Genomic DNA, 17,077 nt, shown 5'->3' with positions numbered 1-17,077 from the left:
AGATCCACATTTAATGCGAAAGACTAAACGTCATTCACAAGTTACAGTGCACATAAACGCCTTATCACAAATCGCTATCCAGCGAAACCATAAATCGCTATCCAGCGAAGCCACAAATTGCTATCCAGCGAAGCTACAAATTGTCCTTGAAAAGATCAAGCATCGTGCTTGAGAATTCTACCACGATAATGAATGTGCATCGATCCAATGATCATACCATAAATGATCAGTTATCAGACGATCCATTTCCAAGATAGATGGGTCCCATAAAGAGGGAAACCCAACACTATTGTGGATGTTCCTGCAGGAAAGGCTGTGTTAAGCCATGTAGTCGACGGGTTGCTCCAAGTGAGAAAAACCCTGGGTGGGGTCCTCATTATGTGGCCCCACCTCTTAAAGCTAAGAACACACTTGTGTGCCAATGAGGTTTGATCCGGTGCTTTCATCTCAGCATCCTCACAACCACAACACGTTAAACACATTTATAGATCCCAAGTTTGATCGTTAAATCAAAAAATTACAGGAGTGTGCACCACTATATGATGTCATGGTCTAGAACAATAATATACATGTAACACTCAGTTGCTGCCATAGTATTTAGGCGAATACTATTGCTCCTAGAGTCAATATCAAATTAACTTTTAACCTCACGCTTGAGCTCGGTTTGTTTGACAAACTGAGCCTAAGGTCAGGCTCGAGCTTGGGTTTTTACGTCTTAAATGAATAGGATATAATCACATATCCGATCCTAATCACATAGTGTTTCTGGATTACAGTAAGATCTGAATGTAGTTTTGGATTGGGTTTGGACGTGCCAAACAGGATTTATTTCAGATTCGGATTGGATTTGGATCAATATTTTAGATTGGACCCAATCAGTATCAGGATCAAAATCTTACATGTAAAGACCTCAAATTTTTATTGTTTTCACCGAGATGAACGGTAGTAATAGCTTCTCTTGACCCGTTCCATAAAAAAAAAAATCAAATGAACTTTTGCACTTTTGTTTGTGCCTTCCCTTTTCTCTCCGCGTCGTACTCTTTTCTTAGCCTGTACCCTCTTCTTCCAAAAGACAGGACAGTGTTGTTTTTTTTTTTGGCATTAAAAGAGAAAAGTAAAACGCGTAATTTCCACGCCTTCCTTTCCGAGTGTTTTCGTCACCATGCAACAATAATAATAAATTCCAAAATTAAAGATAAAAATATACACCAAAGTCGATTGGTGCATATTTTGAACTGCGAAGACCATGTTTGGCTGACAATTTTGGCAGCATACCTATAAGAGGAAGCGAGTGGCGAACTGAAGCAACGAACCGCCATTTTGTTTTCTCGAATCAGAATCGAAAGCTTTCAAAGATCGATCGAAGAAGAAGGCACAGGTGCAGGAGCGATGATAAGAACGATCCTAGCGTTGTTGGTCTTCGTGGCGTCATTGGATCGAATCGATGCGTCAACCAGATTCCTGGAAGCCCCAAGGTTTTATAATTCGCCGAGCTGCACGGCACTCGCCGACGGGAGCGGCGACCAGCTCTGCGACGACGGGCTGATACACATCGCGATGACGCTCGACGCCGAGTACCTCCGGGGATCGATGGCCGCGATACTCTCCGTGGTGCAACACTCCGCCTGCCCGGAGAACGTCGCCTTCCATTTCGTCGCGGCCGGAGACGGCGAAGAAGAGGCCGAGCTCCGCAGGACGATCGCCGCAAGCTTCCCTTACTTACGCTTCCGGGTTTACCACTTCGACTCGGCGATGGTGGCTGGGCGGATCTCGACGTCGATCAGGTTGGCGCTGGATCGGCCGCTCAACTACGCACGGACCTACCTGGCTGGGATCCTGCCGGACTGCGTCTCGCGCGTGGTCTACCTCGACTCGGATCTCGTGCTGGTGGACGACGTCGCCAAGCTGTGGGCGACCCCGCTGGGCTCGAACTCGGTCCTGGCCGCGCCCGAGTACTGTAGTGCAAACTTCACCGCCTACTTCACCCGTGCCTTCTGGTCGAGCACGGCACTCTCGGTGGCCTTCTCCGGGCGCGAGGCCTGCTACTTCAACACGGGCGTCATGGTCATCGATCTCCGGCGGTGGCGAGACGGAGACTACACGGCGAGGATCGAGGAATGGATGGAGCTGCAGAAGCGGGTCCGGATCTACGAGCTGGGGTCGCTGCCGCCGTTCCTGCTGGTGTTCGCGGGTCGGATAACGCCGGTGGATCATAGGTGGAACCAGCACGGACTCGGAGGGGATAACTTGAAGGGGCTCTGTAGGAACCTCCACCCGGGTCGGATCAGCCTCCTCCACTGGAGCGGGAAGGGGAAGCCCTGGGTCCGCCTCGACGCGAACCGACCCTGCCCGCTCGACGCGCTTTGGGCGCCCTACGATCTCTTCCACGAGCTCTGAGCTGGGCTCAGCTCGGGTTGGCTCAACTCGGCAAGGCTCTGGTTTCATTTTTTTTCTGTAAATTTTTTGTTAGGTGTTTTATGACCTCTTATTTTAAATGAGAACTCAGGTAATGTAGAGTTCATACTTCATCCGATATTTGTAACGCATAATTTGGCTCGTTTTTTACTTGTTGCTTCAAAGGACAGTACTAGCTGAATTATGAGCCTAGCCAACGGTGCAAGTGGGCCTGGGCCGGCCTAGCACGCCGGGCCAATTTTCAACAAAGCTTAATTATATGACTTAACATATTAGGTGCAAAAGAGAACAAACCGGCCTAACTTTGACTTCCTATCCTTGTCTTCTACCAAGCTCTCTGCCTCGCTGCAAATGGGTCGTCGGATTTTTTATTTTACTGTTCGCTTAACTGTGGAAATGGATCAAGCAAGATTCGGTTTTGCATCCTGGGGTGTTCTGCCAGACTAAGTGCTAGCTGTGGGTCCAATCCAGATCTGGAACAGACTTTGATGAGACGGATCCGGTCCATCACATGAACAGCTTCTGTATGTGGTATCCATATTCGGAAAATGATTAACTTAAATGAGCCAAGCTCGAGTTGGCATATTTTCAATGTTTTCTAATTAAAACTAATGGAATTTGGACTCTCAACCTGTTGAGTGAAGATCAAACTGGCTCATGCATTTTACGATACAAATCGGTATTTCAACCAGCTGTATGCAATAGGATTTGAACTTTGAACATATTGCTTGTAAGAATATATGTAAATTAAATTTATTACTAGTTAATGCTCATATACGAGCTGAGCTAAGCCAAACATTACGTGACCCACCTCTAAGTCGATCATTAATTTTCTTTTTTGATTGGCAAATTCAACCATCAATTTATACATATTTATCATGTTCTATCGAGACTTCCTTTTATAAAATATTTAGGGGTGTCAACGGGTCGGATCCCCCTGCTAAAACGGATGCGTCTAAACACCATTTTGATTAAGTGACGCGGGTATTGGTTCCGGATTCGGGTCTGACAGAAATTTTCATAAGAAAAACAATATGCAGATTCGATAAGAATTACATAAACCAGACCCAGTCCATACCCGGTAAAATAATATTTTTTAAAGTTTTTTACACTGAAAAATTGCAGATCTTAATCAGAAATTGGGTCGGACTCGGGTTTGGTATAAAATTTGGTAAACGATACCCAATCCATTTAATAATCAGACCACATGGGTCTGACCCGGATAGTTAATCAGACCCCATTCTTTGTAACCAAACCCCGACCCCGTAGGATCCGGTATGGGTCAGATTCGGATCATACCTGATCCATTGACACTCCTAAGTATATTGCATCCGATATGCACTTCGATTTAGATGCTGCTTAATGGTTAGAGTCATGAAACTAGCAAAAGAAACATGAGAGGGCCTCTTAATTGAGTGGTTATAGAGGAGAGATGTGGTAGCTAGGTAGGTTTTTGTTGAAACAAGTGAAGGAGCTAAGTTGTTTCAAATAACAATTTCCAACCCACACTCGTACCAACTTGCGAGTATCTATCTCATCTTGGCTCACCCTCATTTATTGACTTCTGATGGGATGTGGGTGTGACTAGATTAGAATATTGCTACTTTTTGAGTATTGACTCACCATTAGAGAGAGATCGGCCACGACTCAGGTCAGGAAACGGTGTAACGTCGGACGCGCTGGGCGTAGGTTGCGCCCATCAAGTCCGCGTGTTTTTATTTTCCGTGTTTTACCCCTTTAGCAGCGGTCCACGACCGCCGTCTGAAGGCTCAAAAAAAAAAAGTGTGCTGTTGATCACGCACGGGATCAACCGCGCGCTTTGGTCAAATTATCATCACACGCTTTGTGTCTGACTATTATCTCTCTCTTTATATATATATATATATATATATATATATATATATATATATATCAAGGGTGTGAACGGATTCAGTTTGGTTTGGACTCAAGTGAAACTAGACTTGGACTAGATTTTTGGGTATGGTATCGGGTTCGGACTTGGGTCTAATTGGGTCTACTATAAGAGAAACCATATCCGCAGTTGATAAGAACTACATGAACCAGACCTGGTAAAATAAAATTTTTTTTATCATTTTTACATTAAAAATTTGTGGGTCTTAATCGGAACTCGAGTTGGGCCCGGGTCTGGTATAAAATTTCACAAACTATACTCAGGTCCATGTATTAATCAGACCTTCAGGTCCGGACCCGGATCTTCTTATTTGTCACCATACACAGACCATATAGGGTTTGGTCCAGGTAAACCCGACCCATTGACACACCTTTATATATATATATATATATATATATATATATATATATATATATATATATATATATATATATATATATATATATATATATATATATATATTAGATGTATGCTTCTGCAACACTTAGTTTCATAAACTGAGACGTATTTCAAACTTTCCATTATGTCTAGAAGACTCTAGAGCTGCGCACATTCACACCACTGTGTGGAAAGAATATTGATGAGAAGTGCCTCTATTGCTACTACATGACATGTAGTGCAGCCTGTTTGAGAAAAAGGGAAGTTTGCAATCCGCGAAGAATCTGATGAGTCTGTTAATGTTCCTTTTTTTATTATTATTGCATGATCAAAGCTTGCTCCCACACTTAAAAAAAAGAAAAAGAAGAAGAAGAAGAAGCACCAGGCCTCAAATTTGGCTGAGAACACGGTTTGGGACCTGACTGTAGACATCTAAACGTTTGGCTATGGCCTTGGGAATGACTTACAGTTCTTAGCAATAGCTAGGGCTGGTAAATGAATTGAAACAGGTCGTGACTAGGCTCGGTTCGGCTGGTCATGAGCTCATTCGTGATAGACTCATATAGCCGGCATGCCTGTTCTTAAAGTCTATAAAACTTTGGATTGTATTCCTGTTGGCTAAAAGGAATAATACTGGAATCTTAATCAAGGAAACAAATTCCAAGATATATACTGAAAGAAATTTATTCCAATCTTATGCATGGAAACAAAAAGAGTGGTAGCATCTTCAGCTTAACTTCTTCTCGTCGTCCTATCAGTGGAAAACGTATCACAATGGACTCTAGTTTCTTTGGGCCATGATGACGATGACAATGGCATTTGATAGACGTTGGAAGGGCCACCAACCTCAATTTTCTATATAAGAATATGCACATCAAGGCATTAATAAGTCAAAACCTGGCTATCGAGAGTACGCATATCATTTTCCTAGTGCTTGTGGAGTACCAAGCCCTTACGGCAGGTACGATACGAACCTCAATTTTCTAATTCACATGCCGTGAAGTCAAAACCTGTCTATCATCAATCATACATACATTATGTTATATATATATATATATATATATATATATATATATATATATATATATATATAAGTATTTGTTTGACAAAAAAGGGCCAATAGTATAGTCAGTCAGACTACCACATTTTTAGGTAATCTTCTACTAGCCACTCTTGTTAGGCAAAGACCACGGCGTTTGCGTACAATACAAAGCCATGGAAGACCAACCAGGGTTTTTTGGACTTCCATCTTCAGAATTATGTATCATTATAATTGAATGCAATAATTTTTTTGAGATAAAAATGAAACATGCTTGAATACTCCTAAAAGAAATTGACTTCCACACTAATGTTTATCTTCTATCTACTCACCCCTATATTTGCTTTCCTCTTTTCTTGGTTAGGCCAAGAGAGAAAAATGTTCCTCACCAATCGTATTTTGCAGGCTTCTGATTTGTAAAACCCTCGAGGTTTCCCCCCGCACAAAGAGAGCAATGTTGTCAGTATCGGTGCACATCGGCCGATACTTTATCGCTAGAAAATCGATACGATACTTACCTGAATCAGCGATTTTTTAATAAATGTGAAAAATAGATTAAATTAAATTTTTTAATATTATTTTAACATGTGTCACATTTTGATTGACAAGTAATATTCTGATTCAGAATGATACACCTCGATACTGACAACATTGCTAGAGAGTACACTCAACTTGAAACTTTTGGCAAGGGACGCCATGGTAAATGATTGGATGACACTCCTTCTCCAATGCTTGAGCATCTGATCGATCAGACCTCACATATTTGTTTTTTTAAATTTATTTAGTAAGAAATATGCTTTACACAAAGACTTTACAACATATAGATGCGTTTTTCGAAATATCAAGAATCAATGACTCACAATGCATTTTAAACTTTACAAACACTACAAGAAATCTGTGAATTAGCGACGGCCGCAATCCGTCGCTAATCCATCATCAATTCATCGATGTAGAGCTTAGCGACAGATTACTTTCATCACAAATTTTTAGTCGCTAATTAGCGACAAAACATATATGTCGCTACTTTCATCGCTAAATTGCAATGAATTAGTGAATGCTATGATTTGTTGCAAGGCCGTTGTTAATTTGCAGAGATTTGGGTTTGCGACAGATATGAATCTGTCGCTAATTCTGTTACTATTGTAGCAACAAAATTGCGATAGATTAAAATCTGTCACACAACATCAGCCAATTCAGTTTTGCGATGGTTAAATATCTGCCCTTGATCTGTTGCTAAATTGGAGGCCGATACTAATTAGCGATGAATAAAATCCGTCGCTAATCCATCACAAAAAATAAAAATAAAAAATAAAAAAAATGTTTAAAATATAAATCTCGAGAAAAAAAATCTTGTGATACAATTTATATATCCTGTGTATAAAAAGTAAAGTACACATAAAAAATACATATACAAAGCAACTAAAATAATTTATCGATCCACTATAATCCTCACCAAGTTCTAATTATTTATAAGTGAACATTTACAAAGAGTTTCTTTTGAAACAACAAGAAGGTACAACAAATTCAATACATGAATCTAATCATCGTCAAGATTCTGTGAGTCATCTTCTTCATTGTCTTGATCTGCCCCTTAAACTCCTCTACATTGATTATCTCCAACATCCTACAAGAGAAAAGAAATGTTACTATTGATAAACAAAATATAATGAAATAAATTATATGCAATGCACCTAAGCTAAGACAATCAAAATAACATGAGTGAATTACACATAGTCTAACTAGTAATAAAGTGAAGGATATTAACAGAATTGAGATATGTTCTAAGGCTGACAGAAAAAAATTCATAATGATTCAATCATGCAAATATGTGTTCTAAGGTTGTCAAAAAACTCTAATAGTGATTCAATCATGCATATATGTGTTCTAAGGTAGTGAAAAAACTTTCATAGTGATGAAATTATGCTTATATGTATTCTAATATAGTAAAAAAACTTTAATAGTGATGAAATCATGCATATATGTGTTATAAGGCAGTTAAAAACTTGAGCTTAATCACATTGCCTGAATCAACTATTTTTTAATAAATGTGAAAAATAGATTAAATTAATTTTTTAATATTATCTTAACATGTGTTACATTCTAATTGACACATAATATTTTGTAATTATCTTTTGGCCGATTCAGAATGATACACCTGAATCGTTGGCCAAACGATACAGGTCCGATCCTGATACTAACAACACTGCTAGAGAGTACACTCAGCTTGAAACTTTCGGCAAGGGACACCATGGTAAATGATCGGATGACTCTCCTTCTCCAATGTTTGAGCATCTCATCGATCAAACCTCATATATTTATTTTTTTAAATTTATTTAGTAAGAAATATGATTTACACGAAGATTATTTGGCATATAGACATGTGTTTTGAAATGTGAAAAATCAATGGCTTCTAATGCATTTTAAACTTTACAAAATACAAAGTGTTGTGGGTCGTAGATTTTTAGTGCTTTCAAAAACACATCTAAACATCAAAAAATCATAATCCAAATATGTTGCTTACTAAATGAATGATAAAAATTCAATATGTAAAGTCCGATCAATCAAAACTTGGTCCTTAGAGAAGGAACATTGTTGATTATCATCGGTCGTAGATTTTAGACCTTCCTTTGGTTGGACGGTCCAACTTCCTTATATATATCACCGTCATGAGGTTACCATAATCTCATTTTGAAATTTAGATGCCTGCACCAAAGTTTTGGCATATGAATTTGAAGTAAGGGTGGGCACGTGCTCACCCTGACCCACTGAAATCCCTTAAGAGTCATAAAAGTCAGGGTGGGCAGTGCCCACTCTGACCGGATCAAGGTGGGCACTGTGCCCGACCCAAAGGGGGTCGATAATGCCAGCACCCCCCCTCCCCCCCCCCGCTTCTCTCTCTCTCTATGAGGTTTTGTCCTTAACTGTAGTCCTCACTCTCTCCCCCTGCGACCTCATTGCACAGTTGTGCAGTCCCTCACCCTTCGGCCCTGCCTACGACCCGATAATACAGGCCCACAGGGGCTCCGCCCCTCTCTCTCTTTAGCCCTCCCCGCGATGGCACAACCTCACACCAAAGCAGTGAAGGCCCACAACACAGAATGAGGTCCTCTCTAGCATTTTTGGATGCTTTAATTAGTGTCTTTATTATATTTTTTTCAATTAGAACATGAAATTATGAATGTTGTTTGTTAGGATTAAGATTTATGTTTTTATTTACTTTTTCTTAAATAGTTTTATTTCAATAATTCGAGAGGTTTTGTTATTTTTTGCTTCAATTGGCTTGTGTATGAAAACTATGGATGATGTTTGCTACCATTGAGGTTTTCATTTAGTTTTTTATATAGCATAAATATTAAATTAAGATTTAGAGTTTTTTGTGTTTTTGCCGAATAGCATTTAGAATTTTATTTTATTTTTAAATAAGATAAATATTTAATTTAGGTGTTTTTATATTTTTAATTAACATTATACATGATCCATATGCTGGATTTTAGTTAAAAATTCAGGGGTTTTGTTATTTTTTCTTTTAGTTGGCTTATGCTTGAAAACTATTAATGTTGTTTGCTAACATTGAGGTTTTCATTTAGTTTTTTTTAAATAGCATGAATATTTAGTTAGGTTTAAAAGCTTTTTGTATTTTTTCTTAATAGCATTCAGATTTTTATTTTATTTTATTTTATTTTTAAATAAGATGAATATTTAAATTAGGATTTTTTATATTTTTAATTGACATTAAACATGATTCTACATACTTGATTAGCATAATGTATAACTAAAATTAGGGTTTTAATTTTGTATTTGTTTAAATGACATGAAGTTTAGATTATGCTTTTAGGATGTTATGTATTTTTTCTTTTTAATTATCATTAATTATGAATAATGAATATTTGAATTTGGTTAGAACTTTAAATTTTAAGTATTTTTTTAATTAGCATAGATAAGAATTTTAGTGTTTTCCTATTAGTTTTATTATGTTTTGTTTATTGGATTAGTGCTTTTATTTATTAACTTTATGATAAAAATAAATTGGTGAAAAACATTAAATTTATTAAATATGTTTGACGTTCTTCTTTGTTTTGAGTGACTTGTACTTTTTTAAATTATTTTTAAAACATTTATGATGTCCTTTATAGATTTTTTGAAAGATTAACTAATTAATTGATTATTTATTTGTAGGGTGTTTGTGTTTCTTTGTCACATCTTGTTGAATGCATTTCAAGATTGAAACTTCAGCTTACTCACACTGCAATATTCATGGAAGGTACTTTTTTTGGTCTTTATATCAAACAAAGCTATAAATTTTGAAGTATACATGCTTATTATTATGATACTCTGTAGATCTTAAATAATTTTATTTATTACTGAAAACATGTTCTTTAGTTTCAACCAAAGTTCCTAATTATGAATATGATACTATATAGTTTCTGAAGTTTTTGCTGCACATTTTAGTATAGTCCATTGTCATAGAAATTATTTTTGTCTTTTTACTAGGCATTTGTGCCCATCCTAGCTTAAATTCCGGACTCCGCCACTTGATGCAATATGAAAGATTGGTGTGCAGTGTGCCAAGTTTATTTGTCAATATATAAAGTTCTTTGGCACCTCCGAGTTTGTGAAACCCAATGCCTTATTTCTCAACTGTATGTCATACTTCCAAGTTCTGCTACAGGTAGAAAAACTTCTCAAACACCGAAGTTCATAAACTTGGTTGTTTTTTTCATGCCCAAAATGTCTTGGTTGATGATTTGTCCATTCATGACACAAGGGATGAACAAAGAACGGAAAAGCGACGAATGGGCAAATGAAGATATGCTTGGGCGTGCCCATATATTAATTAATTCTTGTATTGGGACTTATATAGGGCTTAGATTTAGATAATGGACTTGGATGGTTGAACGGTAAGAGTAGGACATCTTAACCAAGGCATATTTAGCTAAAAGAGTAAGCAAGGACAATAATAAAACCATTAGACTAAGACAAAAAAACTCTTAATCACAATGTGAACCTCTACATGACCTCTGCAAATAACGACAGTATATCGGAAGTGTTTAGTTAAAGATGGCTTACACATTTTGAGAACAATCACAATAATGATATGGGAAAGTCATACCATATTTACAAATTCACATTTTGGGGACATTTACAATAATGATATGAATATAAATGACCTAAAAAAGTTGACAATAGAATTTCAAAAAATTGATAGGCTTCAAAATACATGTCATTTTTTTTATAAAGATGGTCATTTTTTCAGGTGCAAAAGGTCCAAGTTAGTCACTTTAACTAGATCTGACCGTGGGCGCGAATAAAATTGATGTAGTCAGATATTTATTAAAATGTAAAACGGTTACTTTTAATCCTTTTCCCCTTTTATACTTGATCCGGTTCTATTACATGTGCAGCACAACGACTGGTTGGCTCAGTAGTGGGTCCGGGAAAACCTGGCCTCACCCCGTTTGGACTGAGGATGGAGGCGGAAATGGACTTGCCCCTTCCACAGCGTCCTCGATCCCAGCCTTGCCCCACCCCCATCCCCAATCCTTTTTCTTTATAGATGGCTGTGGACCGAGGGGAAAAGGGGCCCACCCCCGTTTGGACGAGGTATGAAAGACATGAAACGGCCCGTGGAGGGATGGAGGGTAGGATTTTGAGACAGGACAGGGGTGGAGAACTTGTCCCCCACCTCTGCCCGGTCTACTGCCATCCCTACATGCTGGCTGCCGGTTCAGCCATGTTTCATAACGAACGCTCAAATATAAAGTGAAAGCTTCTCACAAAATATATATGATTGCATGCACGAGCTAAGAACCAATATCATATTTATAAATGCCATAATCAGACATGTGGAGCTATGTAAATATTATCATCCCCATCAAACGCAACCCAGCTGAACTCATCTTACACAGTTACAAGATCAGATGCTGGTTCTACCAGGTCGCCACTTTCAATTCACCACGCCTGGTGGGGCGACGTCCTCACACTCTCACTATATATATGTATATAAAAGCTCAAGCACGCTGGCGGGAGACCCCCAAGGTTAATTGACCAAAGTATCTCCCAAACATCCCACGGTTTGGAGGGGTCTTGTTAGGGTCCGGGGTTGGGTCAAACTTTGTGCGCGGCAAGCTTGGCGAGAACCCCAACGGCGAGGGAGTTGATGTAGGTGCATGGTTCGAGCTTGGTAGAATCCCATCTGTAGTCCTCAAAGTTGTCGTAGCGATCAGGGCCACCCACAATGGCGCCGGTGAGCTCGTTGAAGTTGGGTCCCTGCCTGGAGAACCACATGCTGAAGCTGAGAGGGCAGGACACCAGGCTGTCCGGTTTCAGCTGAGGCACGGACGCCCCGCGGTGGTGCGCTTGCTGCGGAGATTTAGGTCCGAACCCAACCATGTAGGACATGCCCCGCGGGTTGTTCCCCAGCAGGTAGTCAATCTGCACCATCGTACACAAATCAAATGGAGCAGCTCAAATACTTATGTGTGCATGGACTCATAATCAGACATGGTATATACCTGTTTCTTGGCGAAGGCCATGAGGTCTGAGGGTTGGAACTGGCGATCACCGCAGTTGACGGTCTGGCCGTGTTCGGCCAACACATCACTGTACACGCTCAACAGATAACTCGTGCTGGTAACGTACTGCGTGTTCGCCCCATCTCGGATGTGAATCAAGCCACCTGAATCCATTGATTTGAGTTATCAGATCAGGCACTATACGTGTATATTATACCTTACATCTTTATATTGCTGCGATTTTCAAGGTTTTGACAGTATCTATGAAAGCCAATTTGGAATGCCGGTGAAAGCAAAACTGCCATAACGAGAAAGATCCTTTCAATACATTAGACAGATCTGCCTGGCTCATTCTGGCTTAAATTGACCCTTAATGTTGTTTAAAGATTGATTGATTGATTTAGGTAATACGGCCCAAGTATGCAAGTGGGAGTCGTGTGTGTACGAGAGAGAGAGAGAGAGAGAGAGAGAGAGAGAGAGAGAGAGAGAGAGAGAGAGAGAGAGAGAGAACCTGGGGAGACATAAATCCTGCTGTAGGGACTGTCAGGGAGGACCGCACATACAAAGTTGTCAGCCTGTTTCTTGTAGCTCTCCAAGCTTGTCTCGCCTGCCAAATACAACTGATCAAGGCAAAGAAAATAAGTTTCTTTCTTGCGATTGTTTGAAGGGTGGAGAGAGAGAGAGAGAGAGAGAGAGAGAGACTCACGCCGGACAAGATGACCTGGAGTCCAGCGTATTTGAGATCCCAGCTGAACTCATCAACGCTGGCACTGATACCTTGTTCTTGAATGTATTGCAAATATGTGTGCCTCTTCGTTGCCAAGTATAGCCACGACGCCGCCCATAATAACTCATCCTAATCCAATACATACACACACCAAGACATACGCCATCATAAGTCCTAATCAATATGCTGTTTCTTACAAATAAAATGCAAGGTTGGTCACCCTTCAACTTAATTTGCTATCAGAAACAGTTCGTATTCTAACCACATTTTGTCACGTAAGGGTGAAGATTACTAACATTGTAACCCGAAAAGGAACAGTAGAACGGACATTCGCCATCATAAGTCCCCTTGTGATTTAAAGCAAACTGAAACAGCTGCAAAATCATAAATGAAAAAAGATATAAGTATCACACACACAGATATATATATATATATATATATATATATATATATATATATATATATATATATATATATATAGAGAGAGAGAGAGAGAGAGAGAGAGCATATATAACTCTCACCAATTTGGCCTTGTTGAGAAGGCGGCGAGAGTAAGCATGATCAACCTGCCTGAAGACGATGGACGAGGCAGCCATTGCTGCGGCTGTCTCTGCAGCGATTTCCGTTCCATGTGTATTCTCGTCGATCACGTAAAGCTTTCTTGGTGTGTTCATGTTTTCTGGTCTCGTCCAGCACTGGTGATCAGCAACCGGATCCCCAACCTAATGATCAAATGAACATTAAAATTAATTTAATGGTGGTCATAATTGATAGCCCACGAGAGAGCCAAGTTTACCAGCACGATCAACAAAGGGATGAAAGTTATCTATGCTCTCATCATGATGATGAGGAGGGGTTCTGACCTGCACCCACAATTTATTGCGTCGAATGCTGGTCTTGAGGAAATAGTCTGTGCCCCAACGGATAGCTGACCGAACATTGTCTAGTTCCCCCGTTTGCTGCAGCTCTGCTCTATAGGCGAGGGCTCCCCATGCGAGTGTGGTCACCGTGAAGGCCATCGGCAGTCCGTACTTCACGTTGTCTCCCGCATCGTAGTACCCACCAACAAGGTCCACCTGCACATGCAGCCGAGTACGTATATATGCAGCCGAGTTCATTCCTACTTGTTAATTGTTTTCATTTCGTTTTGAAAAGAGATGCCTATTATATAGATAATTAATGCAACTTAGGCGCGCGGGTATTCCTCGTCTATGTGCTACCTAGAGGTAATCCTGAAGTGGGGAGTTTGAAGGAGCATTACATTAGATTCATTGCCGTCATTGAGCCCAGAATCTCCCCTCCACGAGACCCTGTTGTTGGCTGGAAGATTTCCCGATCTCTGTGCTTCAAGAAAGATGATAGATTTCGACAATGCATCCTTGTAATCGAAATCAGCATGGACGGAGGTCATCCAGCTATCCGAGACAGCGAGCCATGCGAAGGCTACAGCCATTATCAACCTAAGGGCAAACGTCATGGCCTCAAATTAATCTCAAAATTACAGAGCAGAGAAAAGAGAGACTGAACGACAGAGAGGGATAACTGAGAGGGAGAGAGAAAGAGAGAGTGTGGGAGGGAGGGAGAGAGCTCCAGCTGAAACGAAAAGACAACCATGATCAAGTATATATATCATAACGACCAAAGGGTAGGGTTGACAGTTATGGTTTCCTTAATTTGGGGCCAGATTCTGGAGGCAGAGCAGAAGGGGAGGATTGCAGTGTATCCTGACGCCCCATTGGTTAGGTTTGCTTCAAGCTGTTCCGACCCACCCGGAAAATTTAGAGAAACTTGGCGTAGCAGCAGCTTGACGTACATATTTGGGTGGTGGAGGTGCACTGAGAATAAAACGAACCAATTTTGGGTTCCGTTGGGCTTTGCCTTGACCTGCTAGATTTTGGGCGGTCAGGAAACAAACCGTTAATTAATGAGAAATGCTATGGCTACTACCCCTGGAGGTGGCCATAGTTGCCACACCAATGAAAATTATCCATTTGAGAGGCCTTAGCTATTGGTTGGTAGAACCAATTATACCGGTAGAGCCTTCTCTCTCCCAAGTTCCAAGGTGGTTTATTTAATCCTCTCTCTCAAGTTCCAAAGGTAGTTATTTAATCTCTCTCCCTCTCTCTAATTTAATGCTTAAAATTGTAAAATGCTTTGATATGTAATTAATATTAAATGCATATCTCGTTTATGTTTCAGAAAATGACCTTACTATCCACAAAATTTGGGGTGTTCACACAAATACCTACTAATTCTTCAAATCAAAAGAAAACCCAAATAAAATCAAATAACAAAAGTTCTAATTAAAAATATTTGATTCAAAACCCTAATCAATAAAAATCAAAGAAAAAAAACCTAATAAAAAAAAAGAAAAATGAAAGAGAAGAGAGATAAGAACCGAGAAGAAGAAGTGAGAGAGAGGGTCAGGGTTAAACCACCTCTGCCTGATTTTTTTTTTCAAGTTGTGTTCTCATCCTGTTCTCAGTGTAACATGGTTCACCGTTTCACGAACATGGTGGACACCCACTTCATGCGTCCATCGCATTCATCATATGGCCCCAACAACATATGGTGAGTGATTGGTGCAGCAGCACACTTAAAGTGTATGACCACATTGCACCTTATCTCAATTCAGTTTCTTTCTCTTTTCTATTACCCTCCCTTTCATTATAAGAAGAAATGGGGAAATGCATCCGATGGAGCCCGTGCTCTATTAAACATACGGGCGGGTAGGATCCCTGTCGTTTTAAGAATTTGTGAACCTTGTTAAATAAAAACAAAGTTTGGAGTTGGGCCCCAACTCAATCCTCTTTTTATTGACGGATTGAGTAGTAAATATCCACATTTGTATTTGATTTAGAATGAATTTGGTCGATTATAATCGGATCTAATAGAGTGTAATGCAACCTGTTTTACCTTTTCTTACTAAAATTCAACTTCTCAACCACATCTTGGCTAGAGGCACTTGTGGTTTGTTACATGACATGAGACAACCACGGTTTGAGACCCACCCTCTTTGCCTTAATATCAAAACTAGGTGAACTTCTAATGCAATAAACCGAAGGATTGCTCCTGAACCCAGCAAGAATCGGCTCCCCAGCGCAGCTAGGAAAACAAGAAATAATAATAATAATAATAAAATAAGAAAAACTGAAAACAAGCTCATAATTGAGCTTCTGAACTGCTTTGAAATGAAGAATTACAATGGTAGCTGATAAAATCTACTTAATTTAATGAACCCTAACTATAATAATTCTTATATTGATAAACATTCTAAATAACTATAGATTCAATATGGATTTGATATATCCAAATACAAGCTACGATCCGAAACTAAAAAAATATCCAAAAGAACGAAATTGGTTCAAATTGGATCCTGTGAACTCTGGTTCACGTTCTGCATCAGCTTTCCAATGGTAGGGAGACCTCCAAGGGCTTTACCAACCAAAGGTCTGCCAATGCGCATTCGATGGTAGAAGGGTTTTCTGTAGGTCACACACAAGTTTACACCAGAAACCTAAGAGACCTTGAACCATGCTCCAACTAAGCTTTGGATTTGGGCATCTCAGTCGTTGTCCTCCGTGGGCCTATTTTTTGAACGGGCTGTCACAAGTTGATTCGATCAAATCTAACTACGTGAATGGAATCAGCTTGATCGATTTAATAGGAATTGATCATTCAATTTAAAAAGAGAACATGTTTTTTTAAATCATGAAAATTTTGAGCTGTTAAAAACTTGGCATTTTTGTATTGTTAAATCATAAGGTTTTTCAAAGCAAGATTGTAGCGCTTTTTTTAACCCTTAAAAAAATCCTGCCCACAAGTCAAATTCAATAAAAAAAGCATCATTTGAGTTGTTAAAAAATCCTTCCACAGTTTAGACAATTCAAATTGCGATATTCACTAAAATAGGTTATGCACCACCAAGGTGGTGGTTACTCATGTGGTTAGCGGGGTTCCGCGTCAACCTAAAGGCCCAGGATAGAATTCTTTTTAGGGATGGGAGTGGACCTGGGCAGGGCCAGGGGACAAGGTCTCCACCCCCAGCCCGTCTCAAAATCCTGTACTCCATCTTCGCCTCCATTCCCATTCCC

At 39.7% G+C, this 17,077-nt stretch overlaps 1 protein-coding gene and 1 pseudogene across 1 annotated transcript; one reads left to right on the top strand and one right to left on the bottom strand.

Moving 5' to 3' along the window:
• The first annotated feature begins 1,116 nt into the window (after positions 1–1,116).
• Positions 1,117–2,423, top strand: LOC149841908 (putative galacturonosyltransferase-like 1 pseudogene; annotated as a pseudogene).
• A 9,426-nt stretch (positions 2,424–11,849) lies between these two features.
• LOC149841907 (endoglucanase 16-like) lies at positions 11,850–14,460 on the bottom strand. The gene is made up of 8 exons (XM_090000545.1): positions 14,245–14,460; positions 13,847–14,059; positions 13,505–13,705; positions 13,280–13,357; positions 12,963–13,112; positions 12,768–12,876; positions 12,257–12,420; positions 11,850–12,176 (listed from the first exon to the last, which is right to left on the bottom strand). The coding sequence occupies exons 1-8, from the start codon at positions 14,458–14,460 to the stop codon at positions 11,850–11,852; spliced, it is 1,458 nt and encodes a 485-aa protein (XP_089856671.1).
• Between the last annotated feature and the right edge of the window lie 2,617 nt (positions 14,461–17,077).

The sequence above is a fragment of the Nuphar pumila genome, chromosome 3 (assembly GCF_984573655.1).
Source record: "Nuphar pumila chromosome 3, dmNupPumi1.hap1.1, whole genome shotgun sequence".
Classification (NCBI taxonomy): Eukaryota; Viridiplantae; Streptophyta; class Magnoliopsida; order Nymphaeales; family Nymphaeaceae; genus Nuphar; species Nuphar pumila.
The sequence above is the reverse complement of the archived record's forward strand: the minus strand, read 5'-3'. Positions and strand labels throughout refer to the sequence as shown.

Excerpts from the sequence above, each read along its gene's own strand:
- LOC149841907 (XM_090000545.1), bottom strand. The coding sequence starts at position 14,460 with ATGACGTTTGCCCTTAGGTTGATAATGGCTGTAGCCTTCGCATGGCTC. Across the intron at positions 13,113-13,279 it reads GTTCCTTTTCGGGTTACAAT|GATGAGTTATTATGGGCGGC; the intron begins GTTAGTAATCTT and ends GTATTGGATTAG. Across the intron at positions 12,421-12,767 it reads CAGGATTTATGTCTCCCCAG|GTGGCTTGATTCACATCCGA; the intron begins GTTCTCTCTCTC and ends CAATGGATTCAG.